This window comes from Anneissia japonica, unplaced genomic scaffold (assembly GCF_011630105.1).
Source record: "Anneissia japonica isolate Jap-2015-1 unplaced genomic scaffold, ASM1163010v1 scaffold2834_len698180_cov181, whole genome shotgun sequence".
Classification (NCBI taxonomy): domain Eukaryota; kingdom Metazoa; phylum Echinodermata; class Crinoidea; order Comatulida; family Comatulidae; genus Anneissia; species Anneissia japonica.
The window spans coordinates 446842-461986 of NW_022704877.1; the positions used below are offsets into that span (position 1 = coordinate 446842).

The following is a 15145-nucleotide window of genomic DNA, read 5'->3' on the forward strand; positions in this document are numbered from 1 at the left end:
CTAAACTGGAGGTAGACGCTGATGCTGATCCATGAAGATCTTTTGGTACCTGTTAGAATTTCATCTGCTGTTTCAGCTGGAGGGCTGAAATACTAGTATAAATATAAGCGCGCATTTGAAAGAGACGTTCAAGTCGTTGTTCCCATGTGCAAACCCATGTACCCGTTAAGCCTAGTTTCCATACAATCTCTACACTGTTGCTGAAGTTTTTTTCTGCAATCGTTGCACTGCATAGCTGTCCCTGACGCAAACTCCATGATTCAACTGTCCAATCAGTGTCACCAAATGAGTCGACGATACCGTGTAGTGATTTTAAAGTGAAACCAGGCTGTAAAGAACGCAGTGTAGGACATTGTCTTCTGCTTTTCTGCCCACTCACCGCCAGATTGACCCCACTGGAAATAATTCTCTGGCTTTTTTTTTAGGGTTATCTGTGGTGTTTACACCAAATAATTCCAATCCAATTGGATATTGTTGATAAAGTCCTACAAAATGACAATATACAAGATTGTATGACACTCCACAAAAGTTCCTGTAATTACATGGAGGAAATATATTATTATATTTCCTCTATGGTAATTCCATGCTTAAAATGCCTCACTAAAATCTTACCTAGATTTCACACTAAACATGGACAATAGAGGACTTGAAGGGTCACATTATTTCAATATTTTTTATTTATAAAGATCTGTCCACACTATCAATTTGTATATGACAAATTATGTGTGGTGTGCTTATATATGGGCATAATTATGTCATATTACACATATGGGCATATAGAGTACTACAGTGTTATGTCACGATACCATGTGATACTACTCCGTTGCTATCGTTGCAAAATGTGTTCAACCAAACGCCATTTTCTCCACTGACAAACCATCGATCCCAATTTCTAATGTAATTATTAAGATGTTGTATCTTAGTTTTTCTTTGTAGATTTTAATTGAAGATTAAATGCGTGTTTCAAAACTAATATAATGCGAACTTTTGTGTTTTTAGTACATTTTTGATGGTAAAATATCAGATTTTAAGATGCCTATTCCAGAAAGCCAATGCAGGCATTCAGGCGTAATGAACGGTAACCAACGTCTGGTTGGCAACAGAGGGCGCAACCTGCTGTTGTGACGACACGACTGTGGTACCCTATAGGTGTTACATTTATTTGTCACTTAAAATATGATAGTATCAACAGAACTTAAGATGCTAATTTTGCTATTCACTAACGTTTCTTTAGAGTTAAGCTTCTTATATTATAATGTTTATTAAATAATATTTATGATTGTTTTTTTCGTCATAGGATGAAAAACAGAGGCTTGATCATGCTTTAGAAAAGGAGCGAACCAAGTCCCATAAATTAGGTAAGTATTAAAGTTCAGTATTTTTATATCATTGTTTCAAATATTATGAAAAATTCTTGGAATTCGAAAAATGTTTATTGTTGCCCGGAAACAATCAAAAACCGTAAATATATACAGTATTGTATTATGAATGGCTAATAAACTGAAAATATAACATTAAATCTTTAAATTGTTTACTCAGTATATTTATGTGATTTGTAAGCATTGAATATTAAGTTGAACAAGAAAATATTCCTTCAATACTCATGAATATTATTCATACATTTTTTTTGCATACTCCCCTAAAAAAAACAAAAAAAAAAACTTTCAACAAGTGGATGGATAGACTTCAGTTCCAGGACAAGCACGTAAGCTTGCAAGAAAGGATAAATGTACTTTGCTTATATTTTTTTCATTAATGATTTTTTGTAGGTATTTTCAATTCAGTGGAAGAGGAAAACTGCATTAAAGGGAGGTGCATAAGTTTACTGCAATTCTGCAAGTCTGCACATAACACACAGCAAATGTACTTCAAACGGGAGCCTACACCTACTGAAGTAGAGGTATACTAAACCCAGTATATGTTGTATATGATTACATAGTGTAGATTATGATAACAGCTTAAAGGCACCTTGCACACATTTTTTTGGGGTCCAATTTTGGGTGTACTTACAACTGAAGGCCAGGCTGAAGGCCAGAATATACAAACAAGAGTGAGCTTCTTTGTTGAAATGTAGGACTATATTTTGTGGAAGTGCTTTTGGCGCAGTGGGAACGGTTTGATTTCCCAAACTCGAGGTTGGGGTTTAAATCCCTTGCTGTGCATTTCGTTTGTGTCAGCAAGGCACTTTGTCTGCATTGCTTCTCTCCACCTAGGAGTATAAATTGGTACCTGGTAGGGTTAAATGCCAAAATGCGCTGATGTAGCTAATGCAACATTATGGAACACTCCCCCGGGAGTTTGAGTTTGTGTTCCATAGATGTTTAATCCAATGATCGGGGGTAATAATGTGAAGCACTTAGAGGCCTTGTTGGCGTTAAGCACTATTTAAGTCTAACATATTATTATATTAATTAAATTACTTTATGCTTGTTTTTGCATTTGACAATTTAATTCTATTACTACATCATAGAAACTGTGTTTATTAAAATGATAATTGACAGCGTTTATGATTAAACTCTGCATTTCTTTTCCTATTATCTAAGATAAAATATATATGTATGTATTTTTTTCTTCATTGAAACAGAAAGAATATTGGCGAGCGATACATGAAGGCAGTCAGCATATATCTGTGAAGAAAGCTGTTCTGGCAACAACCATGTCAGGCAGGTTCGTACCACCTCACATTTTTGGAAAATGATTCTAAAATTAGAATTTGTATTTGAAAACAGTAGTTTTCCTCTTTGTTTCTGTGGTGCAATAATGTGTGTATGTATGTCTGCTTTTTGTAATCTTGTATAATGTTTTATTACCAATATTTTCTGTTTTATGGTTTTTGTGAGTGTGTGTGTGGTCATTGTAGTTTTAGTAATCTGTCATGTGTAGCTTGCTTGCACATGATTGCAACATAAATATACATTATTCATAATTGCTAATGAATATTATTAATAGTGATATTCCACATGAATATGTATGCTATGAGTAATATTCTCATGAATATTCAGTGTGGTATTCCAGATGAATGTATGCTATGAGTAATATTCTCATGAATAATCAGTGTGATAATCCACATGAATATGTATGCTATGAGTATTGTTCTCATGATTATTCAGTATATTAGAAGCAGACATTCCTTATTATTGGTTCCTAATCTAACTGATGATTGTTGGATTGCATCCAGTCATTTCATATGATTTCTTAGCCCCTGTTAACACTTTTTGAGGCTGCCTTCAAACCAGCCTAGGTCACCATAATGCTCCCCTTTACATGTTTGATATATAGTTAGAAATTACTTCCAAAGTCACCATAAACATTAGTAAGAAGTCAATACCATTGCTATCACCATAGATAATTCTTGTTTTATATAGAAGTAAATTATTTAATCTCTGTAGTATACTGATTTTGTAATACAATTAGATAGGAGGGGTAGTTTTGGTGTAAACTGCATAGATGTGTTTCTACCATGAAGAGAATATTATCTATCAATTCTTATATAGATTTAATTACTATGTGCTTAATTTATAATTCAATTAAACAAGAGAGGCGGAACTACCTTACTTTCATAATATGGCTACATTTTTCTAATTAACCTTATTTAACTGAATGTATTTATGTAAAATAATTAGAGAATAATAGTTACACAACCTACCTATAACCTATTTATATTAGATTAAATAATATCAAACTGACGTTTATCGATATATACAATGAATGTTGTATGTTATAAACACAAAACAATATAGAGGGCGTAAGCAACATTTTATTGGGTATCAGAAAACATGAAACACACACTGCTTTGCCAATCCAAGTATTAGCTTTGTTTATATCTTTTCCACATTTTAGTGGTTTCCCCAGAAGCAAATCTTATGCAAAGTAAGTTGTTTACACGTAAATGCATGCACTGCTTGCAGATGAAAAATAACCTCACATCAGAATATTTTTAAATTTTATTCACTATAGTATTAAAAAAAAGGATAAATGCTTGCAATTAGATGAATGAATTAATGGATGGATGGACAATTTCTTTCTAAAGCTTTACAAATATTTTTTGCTAATATTAATCGGCCTGTTGTCATGTACTGCATCCATTCCATATTAAATTCCTGCCTTACTGCTTTTTTTTTTTAAATCAAGGTGATTTATATACTTTTAGTTATTGAAAGATGTCCTGTCTTTGTGTGTAAATGATTTAGATTTGATTGTATCATTTTGATTTCTGTTCCATGTGGCTGCTTTTCTGGTCTTCGCATAAGGTTGAAAAATTTTGCTACCTATTGGATTTGAATTTCCTATAAAAGCTCAATAGCCTAGTCGTTAAACGTTTAATGTAATCCTAAAAAAAACCCTTCAAATTTTTTATTTTATTCAATTTCCAGGGTAGGGTGGGAGGAGAAGCAAATTGACAAAAGTACAATAGTCCCTGCGTGTGACCAAAAAGTAAACATTTAAAAGAATTGCACACTGTCGAGTGGCTTTCCCAACTAATAGTACCATAAAACAGACACACAAAAAAAAAATAAAATAAAAGAAAAAGTATCCTGAAATTCTATGCTTTCAATAATATGTTATAAATCTCTTCTAGATCGTCCAAAATTGTACGTAAAATATTATAACTTTAAATTGGCTTTGTTAAAAGTGTCAGGTAAACCAAATGAAATGAGGTGACGTGTGGCCTGTGGAGCCAGAATATCAGATGTTCCAAAAATCCAGCTGCCTACTTGGCCAGTACACCGCAATACAAACCTACTGAGTTATTTTTCTTGCATATATGTTATTATGTACACTCAACCAACTGCTCAACATTCTATCCAAAGGACGAGGTCATTGTCATTCGAACGGGTCGTACGGCCAAGTGATTAAGGCAGGGGGGGCGACGCAACCTTCAGCCATAATATCAGTGTTGGTTTAAATGGCATGCTTGGTTTCGGTGGTGGAAAAAATCTTCTTGGATAAGGTCTATTTACCGTAGGCCCATGATACACAAAAGAACCCAGTACATCTTTCGAGACAAGAAGGGGTTACCCTGGTCTATACAGCACCTATTTTGGACAGACCAGAGTATTTGGCACCGGTTTACTGGGTTGCTCAGACACAAAGAGATGCTTGGGAGAGAAAAAAGTTTCTGTTAGTTAGTCCACGCTTTGAGGGCTTCAGAGACTCTGGTGTTACCTAAGGTCATAAGCAAGTACATGATAGGCAGATTATGAACTTGGCCCATCACAAAATACCTTACAGCAGCTGAAAGGCTTATTATTAAATAAAATTATTATAAGTAATATTTTAGAAAAATACTGTCTCCCAATCTCAATTGATTTGCATCCAACTGTGGACTCTATATTGTTTTTCTCAAAAGCCTTATTTATTTATTTGACATAACCTAATGGATAGTTAACCCAATACCAACTTCATTTATTACTAATACGCTGTTGATTATTCATTTTTCCTCATTTTATAATTCACTTGTTTGAATTAGCTACAATATAACTGTTTGTCATTTTGATATTTTGATAAGATATATATTTTGTATGGTAAAGAAACTATGAAAAATTAAATCAGTTAATTAGTTTGATCACTTAAAAGGATCACTTAAAAGATTTTTTTTTTTTTAAATCATTTTCACGAGAGGACAAAACATAGCACTAGTGGGAGAGGTTAACAACATATTTACTCTTGTTGAAGTTGATCTCAAGACAATTTTCATTTGTGACCAACTGTGGCTAAACCAGACGCTTGTCTTCAAAAACAAAGTCTTCAAATCAGCTAAAATTTCCATGTATTGACCGAAAATATAAATTATTATATCTTCACCATTTGTTATCCGATTTTAACAATGTTTATATCAATTATTAGCTTTTGACCTGTAGATCACAGACTCTTTTATTTCATTTTTTGAGAAAGAGCCTGTTTTTGCAAGAAAGGGTTGGTCTAGCAACGGCTCATTTGGGGGAAGAATGGATCACAAAGTAGTATGTTTTTTACTCTACGAAATGTGATAAAAACATGGATTACTGCTATGACATAATTTCCAGGTCTTGAGTGGAATAAAATTTGAAAAATAATAATGTATTTTGTTTTGTTCAAAATAAAACAACAGAACATGAACTTAAAAATTTCAAAAGGTAAAGATGAGATAGTAAAACAAAACAATATCAACAATGCAGAGGAGGTCAAAGATAGGGTAAACAAACTTCCTGTGCAAATTAATTGCAGTCCCAAGTATGAGCTAGAGCAGCCACTCTACAGAGTGCATACCTTTGTCCTGTGCCTGAATACCATTTATGATGGGTGAAACTGCAGCATACCCTCAAGGAAATAATGGAATTGCCTGTTGTATTTAGGTACATTATTTTCTGGAGTGATGCAGAAACCCTAAAAAAAAAATTTGAATCGCCCCTTGTCTTCAAGCACATTATTTTCTTGAGTTGCTGCACAGCATACCTCCAGCCTATGCCTGAATACGAGGGGCGATTCCATTATCGACCCTTGTCAAGGGTTAAAAAAATGAATTTCCATGACCTTGTACTTTGACCTTTCTTTTCGATAATTGAATGGTGTTTTTCTTTGATTATCATGTACCATTCCACTAAATTTTATGATGATCCATTCATTAGTTTTGCATAATCTTGCTGAAAGACAGACAGTGGTGAATACATAACCTCCTTTGTGGGAGGTAATCTGTCTAGAATTGGAAATGACTTTGCTTATCATATTTCATTATTCAATTTGTTATATGATGGATTTGCACATTATCTTTTTTCTTTTTCTTCAGACATAGTTGGAATCTGACAAACATCAGTACAAATCAACTAAACCTACTTCACTGCCTTGGTAACAAACATCCCATCAACATTCCAGTAATGAAAATTAACATGTTATTCAGCACAGAGACCTGGCATTGCAGCCAGCATGCACTGGCTACTATTGATTATCTCCACACTGGAGCACCTAAGATTTGGTAAGTATTTTATTTGTTGTTATATGCAATCATTCATTAATTTATTCATCCCTTCAATAATTCATTTACTGTATCTATTCAAATAAATGCCCCGGGGCATATATTTGTTGAGATGGGTTTTGAGGCGGAATTTATTCGAGGGAGGCATTTATTATTTTTGGTGCAAAATGGATATGTATATACTCATATAAATATAAATGCTCCTTAATTTCACTGTGTGCAATCCCAACACAAAATTTCCATCAAATTGTGTTATTTGGTGATCATAAAGATTGATCCGAACCAGTCTAAAAAGATGTAATTCAACTGCAGTAGAATATTAATAGAATGTGTTGAGAATGATTTTGCTTCCATTAATAATTTTGTTTGTAGTTATTTGGAAGGGGGTGCTATTTCAGTAATAAAATATATGCCCGGGGTGTATAATTGTGGGAGTTTATTCAAAGCAGGGCATTTATTTGAATAAGTACAGTATTTATTCATTAATTTATGTTTGTTTATGCATTCATTTGTTGGTTTATTTATTCATTCTTTGATTCATCATTCATTCTTTTGTCCCTTCTTTCTTTCATTTATTAATTTGTTTGTTTATTCTTTCAGTTATTGGATTCATCAGTTTATTTAAATGTTGGTTCATTCAGTAGTTTGTTCATACGTTAAATATATTCAGTTATTTATTCTCCGACACACTTACATACTCATTTCCCGAAACATTTTCATATTATTTTATTGATTTATTCATTTATTTATTTACTTACTCATTCCCTTGACAAATATGCTTTTGATGGGTATTCATATGTAGCCAATTGGTAGCTTGATTTTGGTCCTGTGATTAATACTTCTCATTGTCTTTCTTTTTGTGTTTCTTATAGGTACTGTGTACCAGCTAGTCACTTTGAGCAGGCTAATGCTGTCTTGAAGCAGGAGTTTCCACAGCAAAGTGCTAATATCCTTCACCCTTTGAACAATGCAAACTTCAAATGTATGGTAAGTACAAAATATATTTCCCATCTCTACATTAAGTAGATCAATTATGGATTGAGTTAGCTGGATTCTATAATTGTACAGTATATTGAAAATTATAATAGTAATTATGACAACCATGAAGTGTTATAATGTAAAATTTTAAGATATTAGAATTGTTTTAAAATTTGTTATCACAGGTACCGATGAGTGCATTCCTGAAGGCTGGCATTCCGGTGTACCGACTGGTCCAGGAAGCAGGACAGTTTGTGGTCACATGGCCTGGAATGACTATCGCTACCGTATCATGCGGCTACAATGTAGCAGAAGTAGTGAACTTTGCTACAGCTAGCTGGCTAGGCCAAGGGCAAGCTGCATTCAAAGTAAGGAACATTGACTGGCATAACTTCTTTTTTTTTTTTGCTGGAAAAATGTAACAAAAATTTTAAAAATTCCATTACACCACTTTATATACCATTTAATATAATATACCACTAATCACAATCCTCAATATACCATGTATTACCCATAATCCTCAATTTATTCCCTCAATATAACATCATTTATTACCTACAGTCCTCAATAAAACCATCTGTTAACCACAATCTCAATACATTACATATTGCAATTTAACATTTCTTTCTTCATTATTTTTAACTAACAGTATGAAATTGTTTTCCCCCAGATTTTTCAGGACCTGAAAGAAACATGCCAGTTCTCATTTGAGCATCTTCTCACGCTCTTAGCAGGTAAACCTGCTCTTCATGGGAACACATACTTGATGGATCAGGTGCTGGCTTTTCTAAAAGACATCAGGTAAGTACAGTCTCAGGCAAGAATCACATTTAAATTTGAGTTTGATTGGTTGCTCAACTCTAATAGAATAACCCGCATTTGGGAGTTCGGTGGGATAATTGGACAATGAATTCATTGTATGTTTGTACTGGTGCTACACTTTGGCTTTCCACAGGGCACTAAGGGCCCAGATAAAATTTACTCCTTGCTGTACTCTTATAAGGAGTATTGATGGGGTAATTTACATAAATAAAGAAAAAAATGTTAAAACCAAAGAAAGTTCTTTTAGCAATCTTGCCTGTAGTCAAGCCCTAGACATTGATATTGTTGCTATTGGGGTAATAGTGCATTTATAAATCAACAAAATAAATGTAATTTTGAAGGTTAGCTGGGTTTACTTTTATTTAGGGATCGAGAACTTATTTTGCGGCAGAAACTGGCCGACCGTGGCATGAAGACCAGTATACGATTTGTTGATCCGGCAAGCCCAGCTAGGATACGAGATAAACGAAGCAAACCGATATCGGAGACAGGCGAAGAGCATGTATGTTGGATATGCAAATGTTCCTGCTTCCTGTCAATGGTAAGTACATGGGCAGTGACAATTTCGGGGATCCTTGGGGGACTGGCATCATACAGTGCTTTCTCACAACTAATACAGCTTTCAAATTAACGTTATGAGGCTTATTAATTTGTGTTTTTAGGTTGTTCAAGAGAAGGAGGGGCGTGTCTTCTGTCTACACCACGGCCTAGAAGCTGCACAGAAAACCAAAGTCTGCCGAACATTAAAACTCATGTATAGGTACAGTGAGGTACGTAAAAGAAAAGTAATATATAATCCTATACACAAACACATATATCGAGAAATAGACCCTACTTGTACCAGCTACCTACAATGGCATCCCCTCAAATGCGTTAAGATGCTTGCTCTGCAATCATGTTATCCCAGGTTGTATTTGTCAAAAATTCTTGAAAAAAACATCCCCGGCCAGAACAAATTTTTGAAACATGGATAGCTTATTCCACCCACCAAAATAGCATGGGTGTAATATGATGTCATGATGCCCATTAATGGGCAAATCACAGATATTTGTTGCATATTTTCTTGTGTAAGGGACGTAGAATTCACTATGAAACCATGTTGTATTTGTGTAACACCAAACTAAGTTTGCCCATACCGATTTCACCACATTTTGCATTTAATAATGTGTCTGTTTTAAAAAAATCTTATATAGGATGAGTTACACAACATGATAACTGATCTAGAAGATTCTATGAAGCAAGCTTATGGGAAAAACTCATCTCCAAAAAGAAGAAAAAAGAAGGAAGAAAAAACCTAATAAGCATATCATTAAAAAACATTTCTGTCACACCAGATTTGTTGTATTTAACTTTTGAATTATTTATTGCTTCTTAGGGGTCAAAGAATCTTGAAATTGTTGATACCTGTATATGTGAAGGTATATGAGTAGGGGTGTGTAAGGGTGAAATGTGTGATAACGATGTAGAAACATGTAAGGGTGCAAGTATGTGGATTTTGAAGCGTGTGAGACTTGAAGCGTGCGAGACTTGGAGCGTGCGAGGATGGAAGCGTGTGAGACTGGAAGCGTACGAGACTTCTTGGAGCGTGTGAGGTTGGATGCGTGCTTTTTGTTTTGCAAGTTAATTTTAGAGAATTTATAGTATCTGTTTTTTTAATCACTTTAGACAAATCTGGCAAACTTTACACATGTTGGTATTTTGTAATATTTGTCACTCGCATGTGTGCGTGTTGTGTGTGCGTGTTGTGTGTGCAAGTTTCACGCGCATGTTTCTGCATTTTCCTCTAACATGCGCCATATCACTCAGGATATCATTAGGGCAAAAAAAACTGCGTTTTAATCTAGATGACAGAGGCATGTATTCACATTCCGGAGGGCTGTTGGAAGTGCCAGACATCTTAAACTATTCACCTCACTGAGGCCTGTTGACAGTGTTCAGGCCACAAATCGGATATTTTCTTCATCTGCTAATGGAAAATGAGGTTTTTAGATCCATAGGTTATATTACTGGGTAATTAGTTTGTAAAGAGTTCCTCTTGTTTAAAGAGGAATAATTTTAATTTCTTAATAGAAAAATAAAACTTAATTTGTTTCTCCTTAAATATTGATATACTTTTATTTAGTTGTGGAAAGTGTTTTAATGCAAAGATATGATTTTTACTCTTTTTTTTCTTCTATACAGTACTGTAAAGGTGTTTGTAAAATGCACATATAAAATAGTTGAGGGTGTTGGGAGGAAAATTAAAAAGTATAACTTTATCATTGTTGATGAGGATATTCCAGTTGGTGTAGGAGTGGGTTTTTTATTGTATAGAAAGTGTCTTGTGCCTGGTTGGTGTCTGTACAGAAAAACAATAATTAAAATAATAATTAAACTTGCATCATGAATAAGAATATAGTTTTTTAGATAAAAACCACTGGCTGTTCAACTCAACGTTTCGGTAAGATTGCTCTGACCGTCGTCAGAAGATCGTCCAGTCAGTCTCACCGAAACTTCAAGACAATCAGCCAGTGTTTTTTTTTAAACATATTCTTGCACATATTGTACCAAAAGTTAAATTATTTTTATTATTCATACTCAACATGCAAGCCTTCAAGAAATCGATAATTGCTGTAGATACAGTAAATTATAAGGTTGGGTCTTTGTACAGAAAGTCTCTTGTGACTGATTATTGTTTGTACAGCAAGATAATTGTTGCTGTGAGTACAATATATTGTATAGGTTCAGGTCTTTGTACAGAAAGTGTCTTGTGACTGGTTAGTGGTTCTATAACAAGATGATAATTGTGATTAGATAGAATTTTTGAATAGATATCTTGAATTTGATTGGTTATAAAATTATTGTTGGATAACAATTTTCACCATATGAAGGTTTATAATTATTTATGTGAATGGTAGAGTACAATTGCATTCTTTTTTTTTTTGTCTATGTGTTTAAAATATTAATATAAGAATTTAAGATTTTTTTTAATGTCCAATACATTGTTAAATAAATTTACTACTGAAATCTTAAGTCAAAAACAGATACAAAAACATGTGGTTATGTTACGTATTGAGTTCAAAGGTTAAATTAGAATTTGTGTTTCTAGACTCCTTGCAGGCGCCGATACTTAAAATTGGCTGCTAAAAATTTGCTGCATGATAATTTTTGTATAACAGAGTCACTGGGTGATTCTTAATTCAGTGTGTGCAAAACAAGCTTTAAAAAGACAATGGTAACAATAAAAAGACAGCAACAAGTAATACGCAATAATGACGATATTAATAAAAAGTTATCTTCTGCGTAGCTAAGCTCTCTTTAGATCAAGAGTTGTGCGTCTTTGTACATCAGCTGCATACTGTATTGTTTCTGTTTTTCTACTGCGATGACAATTCCAGAAACTTTGGTTACATTTATTATTCCACATTGAATGCTTGCAAAACATCAGTAACAAATCAGGTATAAAAATATATTTCTAGAAAAGAATTGAGTTTTCCAAACAGAACTCAAGTCTATCAAAGTAGATTGGGTATTGTGAGTCTACATGAAATGAAGCAGTCATGATTAAAGTCTATTAAAGAGTTGTATGTATAGAATACCTATTGTGTACTGTTATCCAAATGGCTGTGCAGACATGGGCAGCGTTTAGGGCCAAAATGTGTATGCTTATCCAATGACAGATTACGTGAGAGGGGCACACACTCCGTTGGCCAACTAATCCATCTGATTGCCAGTGGCAGTCTGGTTCCTCTCCACTGCCCCCACCCCCTATTATTACTGAAAATCATAATTTTGGTACAATTCCTTTGTCTTACTAATCACTGCCCATGTCTGCATCACATACACTATATCTACTGGGTAGATTATAACTCATGAATCATACAAGAACCTGGTTGTCCGCGAGCCTACAGTGACATAGTGTTAGGTACGATTCCAGTACTATCTACCATATGCTGCTTACATGGCTATTGCATGCACAATACAATAGTCCATTATCACATCCAGTGAGCCTAGAAATAATTCTTTTTAAGTAAATTTTCATATGAAGTGTTAATTACATGGTGTTCGTGTTACTATGTAACAAACAATTTTCGACACGTTTTTACTCGTGTTTGTCGTTCTGTACATGGGAGAGAGAGAGAATTCATGTTTTATTTGTGGATCCCAAGGTGGACAGAAAATGTTGTAAAATACAGGTTTAAAGCTCAAGTTTTATGTGGCAAATATCTGTGAAGGGTGTGATATGACATATAATCTCATAGACACAAATACATAAAACTTGATAGTGCACAGGATTATAGTTTTGATGACTTATATAAATAGTTAGTTCTCAGTTGTACACTAGATTCCAATACAAGTATTATCACAAAGACCTCAGTGTATTCCATGATACTAGGTCAGTAGTTCTACCAGGTATCAAATGGTTATTTTTATGCACATGTAGTTTGAATATTTTAGTTGAAATTGACAATTATACCAAATTTACTTATCTTTTATAAGTAAAAGCATGTAGAAATATTACAGAAATAACATTGATGCATTAGCAATCTACAGTTGCAGTGCAATAAAATTAGTGTTGCTATGGTATGATATTTAGATGAAAATATCCAAACAGAAGCTGCTATACATAGGAGAGTGAGTGTTGCTAAGGTGATGTATTGGTGCCTGATATATGATCAAATACAAAACTGCAATTGTGAGTGTTTCTATGGTGATCTATGGATGAACTGGCAAATCAACCAATCTGAGGCTGCAATTTTGACACATTGTCTATCTATGGTAACCTATTGATGATTTAGCCAATTAAAAGCTGCAATTTTGTGCGAGTGTAGTAGGAATACAACTTAAGTGCAGGAACTATTCAAACTTAAGAAGACTGTCATAAATTCACTTACTATCAATTGAATTCCTTTTTATGTATGTATGGATCAAATTTGCCAATTTACATTAGTTGGTGACATCACTTCGACCTTTTAACTCATGACCTGTCTCTTAGTTATTGACATCAATTTGACCTCACAACTCATGACCTGTCTCAAATGCTGCATGCTAGCATAGAAAGAAAAATTCAAGTTAGTTTATTGTATTACAGTAGTTTTCATTTCGAAAAAAAAAAGTTATTTGATTAAATTTTGGTATTTATTTTTTAGATTATTATTATTGTTTCTGTGTTTGTATACTCAGTGAAGATTGTAATTTTTAGGAGTGGTTTTGTACAAAATTATGCAAATCTAAAGATTTTGATTAAAAATGTCAACATTTGGCATTAAATTGATTATAAGTTTCCATTTGTATTTGAATCTGTTTTCCATAATATACAGTAGTTTGGTTGGCACTATGTTAAAGTACCCAAGTACATTATTTCACTGGAGACCACAGCGGACATAATGTGGCAGTACCAAATGCCTCTTATCCCAGGGATCCCAAATCTCCAGGACTGCCGTGGAGTCTCAAGAAAACTACACATTTTTCTCCCAGAATTTGAATTTTACCTGGATTTCTCCAGGATTCCAACAAAACTAGGGCTTTTAGGCTAAGCTAAATTATACGATTCTTATGCAGACAATAAGACACACATTCTCGGTGGCAATAACGTTTGCAATTTCACAAAGTACATGTGTCGCAAGCCTGTACCAGAAAGATTCGCCAGGAATTTGTCTTCCACAACTTGGGGCCCTAGACTTGCCACAAGTCTCTAATTTATAGATTTTTCCTAGTCTTAGATAACTCGGTGAGTGCTACCAGTGTCTGTTTATGTCGAGAAACTTGTTATGTTGTTGAATTTGGTTGGGAACTAATCCCAGAAAAAGTATAGTATGGAATGCCACTGGTGCCAAAATAGATTTATTTTAAATAGTTTCCACAAATATATATATATACTCCACAAATGGCAAACCCATAAATTTAAGATTGCATAATTAATACATTCACTCATCCCTATTTCATATGCGACGTCATAAGTTTAATTTTCACTGAATTTTCCTATTCCCTACTGATCACTATATCGATGCTGGAGTGCAACAGTAGGTCAAGCTGAATGCACACAACGAACCTATCAAATCTCTCTCTCTCTACGACACTGGTTACATGAATGAAGCCTAGGCAAGGCCTAGAAAAGCATAATGGTTATGAGAAACCAAGGTGAACTGAAACACATAAGGCAAATCTTTCTAATACGAGCATGCTAATGCAGATGCACAGTAATCACTAAGCAACCAGCAAGGCAAGCAGCAGTTTGATATGAATACAGTATACATCAATCGCATTACTCTACAACCACCGGTTTGATTATTAACGGGCCATATAAAAGGTGATTCATCAAAATCTTGTTTTCCCGCATTTAAAATTGCATTCATTCATACTTCTTCATTGCAGTAGTAAAATACGGACGATTCACAGATAAGATGAACATGA

At 34.1% G+C, this 15145-nt stretch overlaps 1 protein-coding gene across 1 annotated transcript in view; it reads left to right on the forward strand.

The window, feature by feature from the left end:
* The window catches only part of LOC117104836 (protein Jumonji-like), a 48114-nt gene extending 34102 nt beyond the window's left edge, over nt 1–14012 (forward strand). The window contains exons 12-21 of the mRNA XM_033245673.1: nt 1298–1358; nt 1770–1900; nt 2585–2667; nt 6767–6952; nt 7825–7939; nt 8116–8298; nt 8601–8731; nt 9119–9293; nt 9415–9522; nt 9946–14012. Of these exons, the coding sequence (XP_033101564.1) occupies nt 1298–1358; nt 1770–1900; nt 2585–2667; nt 6767–6952; nt 7825–7939; nt 8116–8298; nt 8601–8731; nt 9119–9293; nt 9415–9522; nt 9946–10050 (1278 nt within the window). The 3' untranslated portion in view covers nt 10051–14012. The remainder of the gene's footprint in view (nt 1–1297; nt 1359–1769; nt 1901–2584; nt 2668–6766; nt 6953–7824; nt 7940–8115; nt 8299–8600; nt 8732–9118; nt 9294–9414; nt 9523–9945) is intronic.
* Nucleotides 14013–15145: the final 1133 nt, after the last annotated feature.